A 16,520-nucleotide genomic window follows, 5' to 3' on the forward strand; every position below is an offset into this window, starting at 1 on the left:
AATAAAGCATTCCAGAACATTGATATTAGAGACTTGGGAAAACCCCCAAATATCAGACATGATTAAAGCTTTTCCAACAAATAGAAACAACTGCCGAGTTCAAATAGAGCAGAGGAAGAGCTCAGGTGAATGGCTCTAATGGCGCTTTGGGACAGAGCAGTTCCATTCTATGTCTTCTGAGAGGCCTACCCACGTGTCTCGCAATTGTACATTATAGGACTGCTAGGCCTGGAAACCTTTTGCACGCGTGGCACAGTGAAAGATGAAAAAAGAGGGCAACATTACCCCACAGTTATCCATTTCTGTCTTTTGTAAAATCCACAATTATTCCCCAACCGACCAGGCCACCACATTTTCTACTTTGAAAAAGATTCTCCACGCCTGTACCATCAATCCTTCTCCGTACCTAGTTTCCTTATCTAGCAAGAGATGTCGATTGGGTCATATTCCTTGCTTATTGCCACCTCCATGTTTCAATTACCTACTCCCACAGATACATATATTAATTCATTTCACCTCTCAGCAAAAAGGAGAGTTAATAATGGATGGATGGAGGTTGAAAGGCGAATATTCCTTCTTCATAAGCAGACAGAGTAGTCGGTTTGATTGAGCTGTGAGTAGAGTTTAATATGTGTATAGAACTGGATCATGATCAGAACTTGTCTCAGGGCTTCTGTACCAATATTTTGCTTTTTAAGGTTCAGTAGTAGTATTGTGGACAGTTTTTTGGGGGGTTTGGTTTATAAAAATAGGAGTATAATTTGATTGAATAGAATCGAGTGAGGAGAATGTACCAGTTGGAGTATCCTAGCAATCCAGGGATAGTACTGCATCCTCAACCTGAAAGGCTGACAGGAGGTAATTATTCATGCGACTCTGGGGTTGTCATTTCTGCAGATCCCAAGCCTCGCCTCAGATGGACACCAAACCTTCATGAACGATTTGTTGATGCTGTTACTCAGCTTGGTGGCCCTGACAGTAAGCTCTATTGCCTGCCATGATTACCCTCTTGAATGTGTTGTTTAGTTTTAGAAAGTTTTTTATTTATTTAAGATGTGGGCATCAGTTGATTTGATTGTGGCTCTGCCAACATCCAAAAAGCTCTGGATGATCATGCCCATGTTGTCTGAATTTCAAATTGATTGTGCAATTTGCTGCAGAAGCCACACCAAAGTCAGTTATGAGAGTCATGGGTGTGAAGGGGCTTACACTGTACCATTTGAAAAGTCATCTTCAGGTTTGCAGAATTTCATGCATAATCTTGTTGTATCTCTGAATCATATCCCTTATAAATTCATTTTACCAACCCCATCAAAGTAAATTCAGCAGAATCCAATTGCTGGGTCTGGTTTGATTGTTGAGTTGTAATTGCTTATTGCAGAAATACAGGCTTGGAAAGCAACCTCACAAAGAAGTCAGCAGTGTGACAAATAGGGATGGTATGTAGATTTGTGAACTTCTATATCATTATCCTTGAGGAAATTCATGTTAATTCCTACTTCTATTGGCCATAATTTTTTCATTGTTCAAGCTTCAGAGAGAAATTTAGATGCTACACACTCTCTACGCACAATGAACAGAGATGGCAATATCACACCAAATCACAACGAGTAAGTTCACAAAAGGAAATTTGATTACATATTCCAGCACAGTTCTTTCTGTTTTTGTCTGGGTTTTGAACTGATTTGATCAAATTACCCCTTTCTTGGCAGGGCAATGCAGATTGCAGAGGCTCTGAGAGCCCAGATACAAGTGCAGAAAAGACTTCATGAGCAACTAGAGGTATGTATGACAAGAACCCACATAATCTCAACCTCTGTAATTGAGGCATCCAGATGGCCTAAAGCCCAATACAATTACTGCAGGTTCAAAGGCACCTCCAATTGAAAATTGAAGCACAGGGCAAGTACTTGCAGACTATATTAGAGAAAGCACAGCAGACATTGTCATCAGAGACATCAGAATCTCCAGGGCTTGAAGCTACACGAGCAGAGCTGGCAGAGTTAGCCTCAAAGGTTCCCACTCACAACTTGAGCACCCACTTCGGTGCACTGAATGGACCTCCATTATTGTCCTTGAATGGAGATCTTGAATGCTCACAATTGCATAATTCACACACCACTATAGATTCTTCCTCCCAAAATCACTTTACAGGCCACAGCATAGAAGAGAGTGGGATAGAATCAAATAGTTCAAATGAGAAGAGGAGGCCTAGACAATACTTGTGTGAGGGCAATGGACAGGATTGGGATGAAGATCATGTTCCTACCAAAACCCCAAAACTAAGCTTCAATAGGTCTAGTGATAGTCCTAGAAGAAGGGAGAATAGGGAAGTGCTTGTGAAGGCTTGTACAGTTGAAAGGCCTACAGTTAAAAGACCTCTTTCACATGACAGAATGTCCATGAATATCTACTCTAACAGTCTCTCCCTCCGCCAGGATGATGAATTAGATCTGAATATTAAAAGTGAGGGTTCAGTTCCACATCAAACAAGAGATCTGGATCTTAATGTATACAGTTGGGGAAAGTGAAGATGACAGTCATTGATGATTCCCATATGCCAAATTTTGCTCATAAATTGTAGTTTTTTTGGCTATGTTGAAGAGGAAGCATTCTCAGAGCTATCCTCTGTGTGTACTATTTGGCTGAATGAACTTGTTGCAGGTTGATCATGATATCAGTACATATTGACCCTGATGCTGCTACAAACATGCTGAACACTATAATGTATTTAGTATTTAATGCAAAATACTTTTTTGTATATACTGAATGTGATGGATTGCTGAGTGTGATATAAAAATATAGATTTTCGTGTGAATCATGCGATCAGTACGAAATCATTCAACCTTGATTTGTAATAATTGAATATAATCCAGTAGAGATATTATCTTCTCTACTTAGTATTGGGATAAACGAGGATGGATTAATTCTTTTCTAACAAAGTTGGTTTTCTTCTTGATCTGTTCATTTGTTTAAGGATAAGTTTCCACACCTTGTCATATACTCGCATGCTAAAATTCTATATAATTTGAAGTGTAGATACTCGAATTTATCTTAATACACCCTTGTCCAAAGTTCATTAAATGATTATATTATTTAGTTAATCAGTTTCATCTTAAATAAATTTCTCTCACACATAATCAAATAAATTTGTTATTCTATTTTCTATTTCATGTGATTAACGTAATTGAATCTATATTCCCTCTATTAAATTTCAAGAATAAAAAATTATGTAAATATATTTGTTCCCCACGTTCTATGATTATAACATATTACTATTTTTAAGTAAATGCAATTGTACCTCTTTATTTTCGAATTGACTTCATCATGACCCTTCATCCTCTCATCAATCCCATGAAAGTTTTCGCATTCATTCTTTACAATTCATATGTTTATCACATTTTGACCATTCATTTTCCCTCCAAAAAATCTATAAATAGACACATCATCTTATGCATTTGATCCATCCATTCCATGCTAACTATATGTCAAAATAGTTAGCATTTGTCCAAAGTGTTTGTAATTTTAGGACAAATATCTAATTATTTATTAATTAGGTCCTTCGATTGTTTTTTCACTTAAGCTAAACTTAGGTGTTTTTTTATTATCTAGAGGTTGCTTTTCTAGTTTTAGTTCTAGATGTAGTTGAGCTTAATTTAGCTCCTACTTTGCATTGCTTTAGTTCTCCTAATTTTAGCATTAGGGTTTGCACCTAGGGTTTCATTCATCCTTTATAAGGATTCATTTGTTCACTGTAATTGTATCTCCAAAATTCTATCTTCAATCATTCTTTGTGCATAATACAAAATTCGTTGGTTGTTATAGAGCATATTATCTTTGTTTGATCTCTTTTGTGTGATAGGTGTTTTTCTTTCATATGATTCTTGACTTTTGTGGTTGATCATCAACTTCTGCATGGTATCAAAGCTTCAGATCTGTCAAGTTCTTGTTTGCATGCTTAAGGAATCCAACTTGGGTTAATTTTTCTAGGCATAATAGGCTCAGATGAAGGTTACTATTGCATCCACAATGTCGAAAAACCTTAAGATTGATTGTTGTTTCAACAAAGCTAGAGCAATTGAAAAATTGGGTCAAATTGGTCAAGGGTGCGAAAAATCAAGGCAAAAACTAGGTGTAGTTGAAAAATATGGGCACTTTGGTGCAAAACGAAGGTCTCCATCACACTCACAAGACCCAAAAACCCTAAGATTGCCTGTCAAAGCATTGAAATTGAAGATCAAGGAGTTCTTTGCAAAAAATTTCAAAAAGTTTCCATTTTCGAAAAGTTTTCATTCTTGGCAAGTTTTCGTTCTTAGCAAGTTTCCATTTTCAAAAACTTCCTATTTCGAAAATTTTCTATATTTGAAAAATTTATATTTTTGGAAAGTTTTTCTTTTGGAAATTTACTATTTTGCAAAAAATTTCTATTTTCAAAAAGTAGTTATTTTCGAAAATTTTCCATTTTTAGGAACCCTTCAAGCCTTACAAGCCTTAATTGACATCCAGTTGGTTTTTTGTCCATAAGTTTGTCATATGGAGTCAAAATCAAAAAAATGATATATCATCGAAAAGCTAGTTCCAATGCTGATATGATTTTGTAGGTGGTTTATCATATTCTACACCAATTTTTTGTACTAGGCCTCCAAAGTCAGCCTTCGATTTTCAAGTTTACAGGGCCATAACTTGAGCAAACGAACTTTGTTTTTCAACTTCCACACATCATTAGAAAGTTCTCAAAGTCCTCTATTCAAAATTGTAGTCAATTTTTCCAAAATATTCACTAGTTACTTAGTGATCTTAATTTTTGTCATTTCTTGATCTTGTAATTTATCAGTTTATACAAGTGCAAAAGGGTTCATTTTTCTTGTTATGGGGGGTAGAATCCTCATCTTTTAGATTCCTATATTGCTCTAACCCTAGCCTAATGGTAGATCCTTCTATTGATAAACTCAACCCTCATAATTATCATATCTAGAAGGTTGCAATGATCAAATATCTTTAGTCTAGGGGCTTATGGTCTTGATTAGATGAGACCCAACCCACTATGACTCGTGAGTTTGAGATCATTTAGCATAGGGATAAGATGGATCAGGATATGGTTTTTGTTAGCCTACATGTTTCAGATAGTCTCTAGTTCCTTATTGATTCCTGCACTGCTCATAGGCTATGTGGCTCAAATTTGAGCAAGTTTTTGGGGGTATTAATGAGTTCCATGCGCTTCAACTTGAGATAGATTTGACATCATTGACACCTAATTAATTTCCCTCCATTAAAGAATTTATGGAGAAGTTCAAATCCATTAGATCGCAATTACAAGGTTGTGGCAAGCAGAAGATTGACAAGGAGTGCATCTTCTTGATTATGTCCAATCTTCGAGGTCAATTTCGATTCTTTGCTTCATCATTCTATTCCACCATGGATGCTTTGGGTATCACATTTACTATGCCTTCATTTGAGGTGTTTTGTGAGCACTTGACACGGGAGCAGGCCAAGCTATCACAACTTGATTCTATTTCTGGTTCCAAATCTCACACCTTGATTTCTTAAACTCCTACAGCTACAGGGAAATAGAAGAAGAAGTAGAATAGGTACACAATCTACTCCTCCAACTTCAGAGTCTCATGGATGTGATTCAAATTCTTCCACCTGTTCCAAGAGGTCTTCATTGAGGAAGGACAAGCCTAAGTGTGCTTATTGCACCAAGTCACGACATGATGAGCATTGGTATTATGCAACACAAATTGATGAGCTAAAAGAAATTATTCGAAAGAGTAATATCCAGTCTCCTTCATCTAGTGCATCCTCTTCCACCACTTCAAGACCTGGACATTTTGGGCTTTCATCTATGACATGTGGTGAAGAAGTTCATGCTCTCTTTGCATCAACACATTCTCAGCCCTCTAGATGGCTTCTTGATTCAAAGATTCACAGCATATGGAATCATCGGAGGGTATGTTCTCTTCTTTTGAGCATTTCCCTTTTCCATAGATTTTGATGGGTAATAAAACTTATGTGCGTGTTAATGGGGGTGGTTCTATTGAGGTTGATAGTGGCACATTCAATAATGTTCTTTGTATCCCTGCATTATCTTCCAACCTAATTTCCATTTACCAAATTAATCATAGTAGGACAAGAAATGTAGTTTAGTTCACCCCTAATTTAGTGCTCATCAAAGATTTTCATAGTAGAGAGCTTATTGTAGTTGGTAGTGTTTATCATGCATCCTAATTGTATGATCTCTCACATTTTTCTCTAATTGAGCATGCATCTGGTCTTATCTATCATGCATCGAGAGTGGATCAAAAATCTGAGGAGAGGTTTTGTCACTTGAACCTGTGTGCTTGAGTCGATGGCAATTCTCGAGACTTGTTTTGATCCTCCTCCATCTCATCCTTCTTTAGAGATCATTTCAGTACAACAGGTTGATTGTTCCCTTCCAAATTCAGTAGAGTGGGATGAGTACTTGCCAAATATTGCAGGGTTATTTGATACATCACACACTCCAAACATTGGGGACATTCTTGAGGATATTCCATTCCTCCTTGATAGAAAATTGAGAGTTCTTGTCATCCCATCTTCAATGCCTTCAAAGGTTGTTCAACAGGTATCTTCATAGCAGTTTTTTATTTTCTTCAGTTGATTTCGCATATCATGATTCATACAATTCAACAATTAAGCAGTTTTCCATTGCACACATTTTGAGATTATTCCTTTCATCTCCTTTCATGGAGTTGTTTCAACCTTTCCCACTTGATTTGTTTCTTCCTAACGGGAGATGCATGGTTTTTCGCTCTTGGATTTTCATCAACATATGTCCTCGAGCCTTCATCTTTAGCATTGAAGCTTCTCTCTTATGAGGGGGATATTCATTGTGCTTTTATAATTAATCCAGTACTTGGGGGCCACTTGGAGTCCTTCATCTTAGTCACATGTAGTATCTTTTTCATTTCATTACATCTCTCGCTTTTAGAGAGGAGTTTTTTCCCATGTGGTTTTTCTCCTTTTCTCCATTTAGAGAGACCCCATTGGTGTAAGTTGCACTGATTTGCATTAGTTGTAAACGAGTACCAAATCAGGCCTAGTTGTCGGGACTCATTCATGCATGAATATTGCATTCATCATTAGCTCTTTAGCTTATCCCTAAGTTAATCTTAAAGGGGGGTGTAGGAGTAATTTTGGGACAACTGTATAATTATTTATTAATTAGGTCCTTTAATTGCTTTTTCACTTAAGGTAAACTTAGGTGCATTTTATTATCTAGAGATTTTTTTTCTAGTTTTAGTTCTAGATATAGCTGTGCTTAATTTAGCTCCTACTTTACAATGCATTAGTTCTCCTAATTCTAGCATTAAGGTTTGCACCTAGCATTTCATTTATCCTTTATAAGAATTCATTCATTCACTCATCATAATTGTACCTCCAATATTGTATCTTCAATTAGTCTGTGCGCATGATACAAAATTTTCTTGTTGTAATATAGCATATTATCTTTGCTTGATCTCTTTTATGTGATAGGTGTTTTGCTTGCAAATGATTCTTGGCTCCTATGATTTATCATTAACTTCTACACAAATACTATCCACATTTCAATTATTATTAGAGAAAATTACACTTACAATGGAGTTTCATGGTAGGTTGTGTTTAGTTTTCTTTGTTTGAATTTATAACTTTGTATGCTCTATTCGAAGTTTGATCTAGTTTAGAATTTAGGTAGCTTTTTTTCATTTGTTTCATATTTTTAATCTAAGCTATTGTATATAGGAGGTAAATAATTCACACTTCACATAAACTAAATATAATGAATAAACAATTTAATTTAGGATAAAGAGTTGAGTTAGACAACACTATTGAAATTCAACTTTATGTTTGATGTTGATTTGACTATAATAATAAAAAAAATCAATTGATTAGGCAATCACCTTGAAACAACGAAAATTGTTGTTTTCTACTTTGGTTCACTTCTACAATTATGAAGATAACCTTCATGAATGTAGATCTAGACTCTATGCATGGATCTAAACTTGTAAATTTGAACATTACTAATTTTGGTGCTAAGAATCCATTTGCCTTCTATATAAAAATGGATGGTGTCAATATATACCATTGATGAGCTTGATAGACTAAGATTGTTTTATATTCAAACCTCTATTTTCAGTTCAACTATATGTAACAATGATCAAAGATAATAGATAATCGTACAATATGGCTATCACTTGTAACTAGGAATGTCATTTTGATACTATGCTCTTATGGTGTTGCAATGTGTAACAAAGTTTTCTTATGATTTTAAGATATGCCCAATAAGCTCCAACCATGAAGAAATACGAAGAGTCTTCTTTAGATTTTGTATTAAAAATATAAAAGAATATTAACTAAGAAATTTTAACTATCTAACCACTAAAATAATAAGAAATTTTAACTATCTAACCACTAAAATAATGTACTAATTGTAACATCCTAAAATTGCACCCCTTGCAATTTTTGACCGCATTTGGGTCTTCGCCTTAGTGTTTGCACTGGTTGGCCTGATCGGAGACCTGATTATGCTCACACATGTAAAAAACTTCATGCAACTCAGTGATGCACCCACCTGCCACCTTGATCCTGGCCCAAATTAGGGCAAGACCAAGGCGTGGTGCCTTGGTCCCCCTTAATGGAGACCTATTCTTGGCCCCCTCCCCCTAACCTATCTCAAATTTGAAGTGGGAAAATCCCTCCATGTCGGCTCATGTTAGAAAATTAGTCAATTAATCCTACAAGCAAGTATATAAGAGGGATTTACCCTCTCATTTGAAGATCCACAACAACACACAATCATTATCAAGCATCTGAGCATTCAAGAGAAATTGAGCATTTTCAATCTTCCTTCAAGATTTGGAGTAGCAATAGAGTCAAGATTTCAAGCATTGAAGATGAGATCATCATTCCAATTCATGAAATCATAAATCCATGTGGAGGCAAGCAAAACTTCACAAGGAGGTATAAGCATTTCATTTTCAGTCAATTCAACATCCCCTCAAAGAGGAGGATTTCTACTTTCAGTCATTTCAGTTACATTATTTCAACCACTTGGTTAATTCCAAAATCAAGGTTTGACCTAAAGGCAAACCCTTATTCCCAACACATTTCCCTTTCCTCCCATGTGCAAGAAGCAGGTGTATAGTTGTTCTTATGGAGTTAGGCTTTATTTGCAGAGGCGGAAAAACCCTTTTCGACGCGCAAAAAGTTTGAAGGACCGAGAGGAGGGCGACCTTGTCCGGACACATGGCCCCTGCTATTTTTGGCAGATTTCACAGAGCAACTCTAAATCATCTCAAACTTCTCAGATCTAGGTGCACGACGAAATCCCGAATTTGTAGCTCACTATTTTCTCATATTTGTCTTCATTTCCAGCACTTAGTCTTAATTCAACTAGTCAACTTACAAAAGAGGGTCAAACACATTCCAAACACAACACATCTACTTAGTATTCAATCCTTGTATCATTTAGGATTGGATATAGTAGATTCATCCCCTCTTTTGAATGTAAAGTCCTCCAAGTGAAAATCAGCCTAGTGATTTCCCCCTTCCATGTGGTGAATTTGCTAAAGCCCCAATTTTCCACTTTACATTTTGGTGAACCCGACTCCTTACACCATTATTCTGATTTTTGTTTTCAGATTTGAGTGTATGCAATTTACAATTCAAATTTTCAATTACAAGTTTAATTTCCTTGCAATTTTAAAAAATTAAGAGGTTAAATTCACAAAAACCTTAATTTTTAGATTCAAAATTGAGCTTGTGATTCGTCTAAATTGGATTGATTGTTTCAGATTTGAGAACTCTTCAATTTTACAATTCAATTTTTCATTTACATGTTCAATTTTCAATATTTTTAAAAATTAAATAGTTAAATAAAAAAACCCTAATTTTTTATTTTAAAATTGAATTTGTGGATTGTGTAGATCTTGAATTAATTTTTAAATTTGAATCCTTGCTTCAATTTCAAAATTCAAATTCCCACCTTACAACATTCAATTTTTTAAAATTAAATTTTTAAAATTAAGCGATTTATGCAACAAACCCTAATTTTTAATTTTTAATTAATCTTGTGCAATTTCAAATTTACCTTTAAGCATTTAATCAATTTAATTAAATCTAAAGCTTCTTGTTGTACTTCTAAACATCATAAAAGTCGGCCCTTAAGTGTGCCCATTTTTTGTTTTATTTTTTCAATTAATCATCTTCTCGAACATCCTAAGTGTGTCCTATTTCGACCTTCAAGGCTTATTTTTGCATATCTAGACATCTCCAATTCCCATATCCTTCTGGAATTTGCATTAAAATCAAAATATATTGCTTCCCTGAATTTTTTTGTAAAAAGTTGGTTGGACCAAGTCATTACCTACATGGTTTCGACTTTTTCTCCTCAAATTTTGGTAGCCTATTTTGACTGTATTTTATTGCTCAGTTCCAGAAATTTGTGAAATTTTATTGATTTTAGGTTGCCCTAAGGTCGAAAACAAATCTGAATTTTGACATTTCCATTTTCAATGTAATTTTTAAAATTAAGTGGTTAATTACATATACCCTAATTTTTAAAAATAAATTTTATTTCTTCAATATTTCAACATTCCAAATTTTTAAAATTTTAAAATTAAGAGGTTCGATTTGGACAACCCTAATTTTAATTTTGATCTTCCCTCCTTTCAAATTTTTAAAATTAAGAGGTCATTTTCAACCCTAATTTTAAATTTAAATTTCTATCTTCTAAGGGATAATTTTAAATTTAAATTAAGAGCTTATTTTAACAAAGCCCTAATTTTAAATTTCAAATTCCTAGGAGATTACATTATTAATCTTGATTCTTTCAATCATTTTTCCTAGAATTTTGTATTCTAAAATTCGAAATTCAAATTTCCCTCCCTTAGTGGATGAGTTTTACTACTATTAGTCTTACCTATAGTATTCTCATAAGGAGAAGTTGTAGAATTAAGGTCGCCCAAGGTTTAATTACCGAGGAAATGGAGCCTAATTTGGCTAGCTTTTTCAATGAGGATATTGGTGGTTCTTTCAATCCTACAGATATTCCCATTTATCCTCTTGATAATTCTCATGATAAGGAGGAGTCATTAACTAGGGTATCCGTTGACCAATTGGTGAAGATGGATAATCAATTTGACAATCTTCAACAATGGACGAGTCAAGAATACGTGGAAAGTGAGGCTCTCCCATTGAGTGGAGGATTGAAAAGAATGATTTAAAGTGATAAACATGGTGTTGATATATTGTGTGGTATTTCTCATATTGTGGATTCTAACATCATGCCTATGAAGAGTTGTGTTGAAAACCTAGGTTATCCACAACCTCCTAGTCAAGTTAATCATTCCATTCCTTTGACAAATCCTATGGCTAGTGTCCCTACCTTCACATCAAACATCATGGCTACAATCGACACAAAATGTCATACCTACAAATGTTAGTCATGGGGGGAATACCTCTTCTTTCATTCCTCCTACCAGAGTCTTCCCCTTGTTACCCAATCACACTCATCACCTATAAATGTTAGTCAAGGGGGCAACTCCTTCAATCACAATTCCTTCATTCCTCCTATGAGTCTTCCATGTGTTACCCAAACTTCTCCATTACCTACTTATCATAGTGTCTCGCCTCCTTATTCTCAATTTCTTCCTTCATTCAACAATGTTACTCCTCTTTCTCAATCCAACATGTCTAATTTCAATCCTTCTATCGAAGCTACAATCAATAGTCTAGCCCAAACAATGTCTTCCTTACAACAACAAATAGATTCTATGAATCAATTGAAGTATAATGTGCCCACATTTGATTTAGCAAGTTCATTGTCCAATGACATTGTTATAGCCATCCCTCCTAAACATGTAGAATTCCCTCAATTGGAACTTTATAATGGAAATGGTGATCCCTTAACTCATGTTAAAACATTCCAAACTTTGTGTAGTGACTTTGGTCATGAGCAAAGATTGTTAGCAAAATCGTTTACTAGAACATTTAGGGATAGAGCTTTGCAATGGTATTGTTCTTTGGCTCCTTATTCTATTACTTCTTTTCAACGACTGACCAATGCTTTTATTCAACAATTTCACAATAACATTGGTCCTAAAGTTACATTGACTAATTCGATGCATTGCAAACAAAGTGTTAAAGAAAAAGTGACTGATTTTATTGGTAGATATAAGCATTTGTATTATCAATATATTAAAAAGACTTTTATTGCTAATTTACAAAAAGATATTAGGGATAAACTTTTTTTAACAAACTTTACTTCCTTTCCGTAGTTGTGCACAATACTTCACAATTATCAACTGACTGTGAGTCAATTGGAACAATAATCTCCTTCCATGGCTTTGATTGTTAAGGGTGATAGTGCTCAACAACCATTTGCAAAGTTCAAACCAAACAAAGGAATCATCAAATTCAATAATGACAACAACAACAATCAATTGGTAGCCACTATAGTTGTGCCTCCTTTGTCTAAATACTTTAAAAGAGAAAAAAAAATTACTCCTTTGAATGAATATTTGCATAACATTATGTCTCAGTTGATACAAAGGAATGTGTTAAAACTTCCCCAAATCAAACCAATTGATCCATCTAAGACAACTTCACCTTAATTTGATGCTAAATCCTTTTGTCAATACCATCGTCAACCAGGTTCTGACAGTGAAAAATGTTTTTCATTGAGAAGTAGGATTCAAGAATTGATTGATAACAATACCATATATGTGGCAAGTGTGAATGATAAAGAAAAAAAAATCGTAGCTCCTCCTAATCAAACCCTGCATATTTTCATTGATCCTTTACCTTCCCATTCCACTAATGTGATTGAGATTGATCATCTTGCTTTCTCTCCCAATGATGTTGGCCTTGAATCTAATAATATGGTGAACCTTGTAGATCAACAAGAACCTCCTAAGGATTTGTGCATCACATTTGATCCTAGTGATACCATTAAGGCACCTGATGGCCCATTATACATAAGTGTGAAAATCAAAGGTATACCCGCTAGAGGAGTGCTTATTGATCCTTCTTGCATGGTTAATGCGATAACTGAATAATTTCTTTATACTTTACAATTTCATCAAGTGATATATGATGATAATGATGTGGTAGTTAAAGTTTTTTATGGCTTTTATTGTCCTTCTATTGGTTCTATTACACTTCCTATTGATGTCAACACTAAATGCTTAGATGTTCAATTTGCTATCATTCCTACATCCGATCAATTTCGTGTGAAGTTGGGACATCCTTGGTTCTCTTCCATGAAAGAGATTGCTTCCACAGTTCATAAGTGTTTGAAATTTCCTCATAATGATAAAATCATAACTGTTAATCATAGCATATATCAACCTACAATGAGGCATGGAGGTGTTTCTCTTGATTATTTTTGGTCCAAACAATTCCAACCTCTTCAACCTAGAAGTTATGCTCTCTTTAGATCATATCAAAACTAGAAAATGAGATGATTTTATCCTTGAGTAAACCTAGAAATCCAACACTTAGAATTCCTCTTGATGATCATATCCCCCTTCTTGAGGATAAGATTATTCTTCCGCCTAAGGAAATAAATAATCTTTTTCCCAAAGAGGCACCTATTCCTTCTCCTAAAGAGAAGAGTATCCTTTATCCTAAGAAAAGAGATATTCTTATTCCTAAAGAAGAATCCATTCCTACTCCTATGGATGAGTCTACTCTTCCACCCAAAGGTATAAAATCTCTTCCTCTTAAACATAATTCTATTCCTCTTAAGGGTAGACCTATCCCTCCTCCTCATAATGGACTTGGTCTCCATCCTACACCTCCCATTTCTCATTTATATGGTGTGGTTCCTCGTCCTTCATCTTATAGAGAGAAGTAACCAGCCTCTCCTATTGTCCAACCTAAAATACCTTAACCCATTCATCCTTCCCTAAAATAAGAGAGGAAGCCTATACCTAATGAACCTAAACCTCCTCAAACTTCAGCCAAAACTAGACAGAATTGTTGTGCGAGAGAACACCAACGGAGACGTCATGCTAAAGCTCATGAAGTTGTTTCCCAAACCATTTCTTCTCCTAAAACACCAACTATTGACGTGATTCCATTTTCTCCTAAACAAGATGTTCAACCTAATTCTCCAAGACGGAAAGTGCGTAAAACAAATGATGGTCCAAGTTCTATTCATATATGATTCCATTTTCTCCTAAACAAGATGTTCAATGTAATTCTCCAAGATGCAAAGTGCTTAAAAAAAATGATGGTTCAATTCCTATCAGAGCTCCTATTCTTATAAATCTTGATGAAGAAATAGGTGAAAATGTTGTTAATGATGAAAATGTCGATCCTAATATTTCTGATGATGAATATGAATATATTGATGTTGACAATGATTTATCTGCAAAATTTTCAAAAGCATTAAACCTAGATCCTAACAATGAACAAAGTGACTCATCATTAGAGCATGGTCCTTGTTTGGAACTTGTGATAGCTCCATCTACTATGCTCGATGTGGCTCCTCTTGCATGTTGTCCACCTTCCTGAAACAATGATCAGCAAGGTCGGGGGGAGGATAATGTGCTTGATTAGCTTCATTAGCACCATAGATTCTCTTTCTCTCTCCTCTTGTTTATTTGTGATATTCTTCTATTTTTTCCCCTATTCTTCTATTTGTTGTCCCTAGTGTTGTCTACTTGAGGATGATGCAAAGCGTTGAGATCTTTTTTGGTCTCTTCCATGTTGACTCAGAAGACACATGCGTTCCCTTCTTCCATGGTGGTTTCCTTTCTATGGGGGATGAGGACAATTCTATTCACATATATACATGATATACATGGGTTATTATAAAAAGCATACTAACTCCAAATTTAACCACCTCGTGTTTTGTGCTTTGTGATCATTACCCTTTGAGTTATCCTCTCTTAGGGGCTAAATTATTGTAATAATGTGCTTGTCCTTTTGGGTGTATCCTACCTTAAATCAATTGCTCCCGACAAGGCGTGTGTGCAATCGCTTTAACATGGGGGCATACACTCCGCTCATGATTCTCTCTTTTGTCACTCAAAGTTACTTAATGAACTTTGTCTTGTTTTTGGTGTTTTTACTTTTCATGAATCATAGTAAGAGAACCTTACTAGTTGTAGTCATGGTTCTCTCTTTCTCTCTCATGATCTTCCCTTTTACCTTATCATTGAAATCGTAAGATCCTAAAGTCTACTGGGGGCTTGGTGTATCTTGCCTCTTTGACGTGGTGAAAGTCTTTCAATCTGAAATCCTTGTACTTTACCGCATGTATTTCTGTAAAATAATACTCCTCCTAAATTGGGGGCTAAATGTAACATCCTAAAATTACACCCCTTGCAATTTTCAATTGCATTTGGGTCTTTGCCTTAGTGTTTGCACCCCTTGGCTTGATTAGAGACCTGATTATGCTAACACATGTCAAAAAATTCATGCAACTCAGTGATGCATCCAGCTGCCACCTTGATCCTGCCCCAAATTAGGGCAGGACCAGGGCGTCACGCCCTGGTCCCCCTTAATGGGGACCTATCCTTGGGCCCCTCCCGTTGACCTATCTTAGATTTGAAGTGAGAAAACCCCTCCATGATGACTCATGTCGAAAAATTAGTCAATTAATCCTGCGGGCAAGTATATAAGAGGGATTTCCTCTCTCATTTGAACATCCACGACAACACACAATCATTATCAAGCATCCGAGCATTCAAGAGCAATTGAGCATTTTCAATCTTCTTTCAAGCTTTGGAGCAGCAATAGAGTCAAGATTTCAAGCATTGAAGAGGAGATCATCATTCTAATTCATGAAATCATAATTCCATGTGGAGGCAAGCAAAACTTCACAAGGAGGTATAAGCATTTCATTTTCAGACAATTCAACATCCCTTCAAAGAGGAGGATTTCTACTTTCAATCATTTCAATTACATTATTTCAACCACTTGGTTAATTCTAAAACTGGGACTTGACCTTTCCCAACACATTTCCCTTTCCTTTTGTGTGCAGAAAGCAGGTGCACAGTTGTTCTTTTGGAGTTAAGCTTTATTTGTAGAGGCAGAAAAACCTGTTTTGACGCGCAGAAAGTTTGGAGGACGGAGAGAAAGGTGACCTGGTCTGAACACACGGTCCCTGCTATTTTTGGTAGATTTCAAAGAGAAGCTCTGAATCATCTCAAACTTCTCAGATCCAAGTGCACAACACAATCCTGAATTTGTAGCTCACTGTTTTCTCATATTTGTCTTCATTTCCAGCACTTAGTCTTAATTCAACTTGTTAACTTACAAAAGAGGGTGAAACACAACACATCTACTTAGTATTCAATCCTTGTATCATTTAGGATTGGATCTAGTAGATTCATCCCCTCTTTTGAATGTAAAGTCCTCCAAGTGAAAATCGGCTTAGTGATTTCCAACTTCCATGTGGTGAATTTGATAAAACCCCAATTTTGCACTTTACACTAATAAACTGATAAATCTAAAAAATAACTAAATAAAACAAAATCTTAACATTTTGG

The 16,520-nt window shown here is 35.4% G+C and overlaps 1 protein-coding gene across 2 annotated transcripts; it reads left to right on the top strand.

Moving 5' to 3' along the window:
- The first annotated feature begins 469 nt into the window (after nt 1–469).
- Nucleotides 470–2,818, top strand: LOC131038071 (protein PHR1-LIKE 2). Of its 2 annotated transcripts, none has more exons than XM_057970371.2 (6): nt 470–978; nt 1,161–1,237; nt 1,382–1,439; nt 1,532–1,610; nt 1,713–1,782; nt 1,866–2,818. In XM_057970371.2, the coding sequence occupies exons 1-6, from the start codon at nt 789–791 to the stop codon at nt 2,529–2,531; spliced, it is 1,140 nt and encodes a 379-aa protein (XP_057826354.2). In that variant the 5' UTR covers nt 470–788; the 3' UTR covers nt 2,532–2,818. The 2 variants fall into 2 exon arrangements, with proteins under 2 accessions (XP_057826354.2, XP_057826356.2); XM_057970373.2 differs by having other exon boundaries at nt 472–978; nt 1,538–1,610.
- Nucleotides 2,819–16,520: the final 13,702 nt, after the last annotated feature.

The sequence above is a fragment of the Cryptomeria japonica genome, chromosome 2 (genome assembly GCF_030272615.1).
Source record: "Cryptomeria japonica chromosome 2, Sugi_1.0, whole genome shotgun sequence".
Classification (NCBI taxonomy): domain Eukaryota; kingdom Viridiplantae; phylum Streptophyta; class Pinopsida; order Cupressales; family Cupressaceae; genus Cryptomeria; species Cryptomeria japonica.

Coding starts and splice junctions, on each gene's coding strand:
- LOC131038071 (XM_057970371.2), top strand. CDS start 789: ATGTACCAGTTGGAGTATCCTAGCAATCCAGGGATAGTACTGCATCCT. Junction 979..1,160: donor TCAGCTTGGTGGCCCTGACA/GTAAGCTCTATT, acceptor AATTTGCTGCAG/AAGCCACACCAAAGTCAGTT. Junction 1,611..1,712: donor ATCACACCAAATCACAACGA/GTAAGTTCACAA, acceptor CTTTCTTGGCAG/GGCAATGCAGATTGCAGAGG.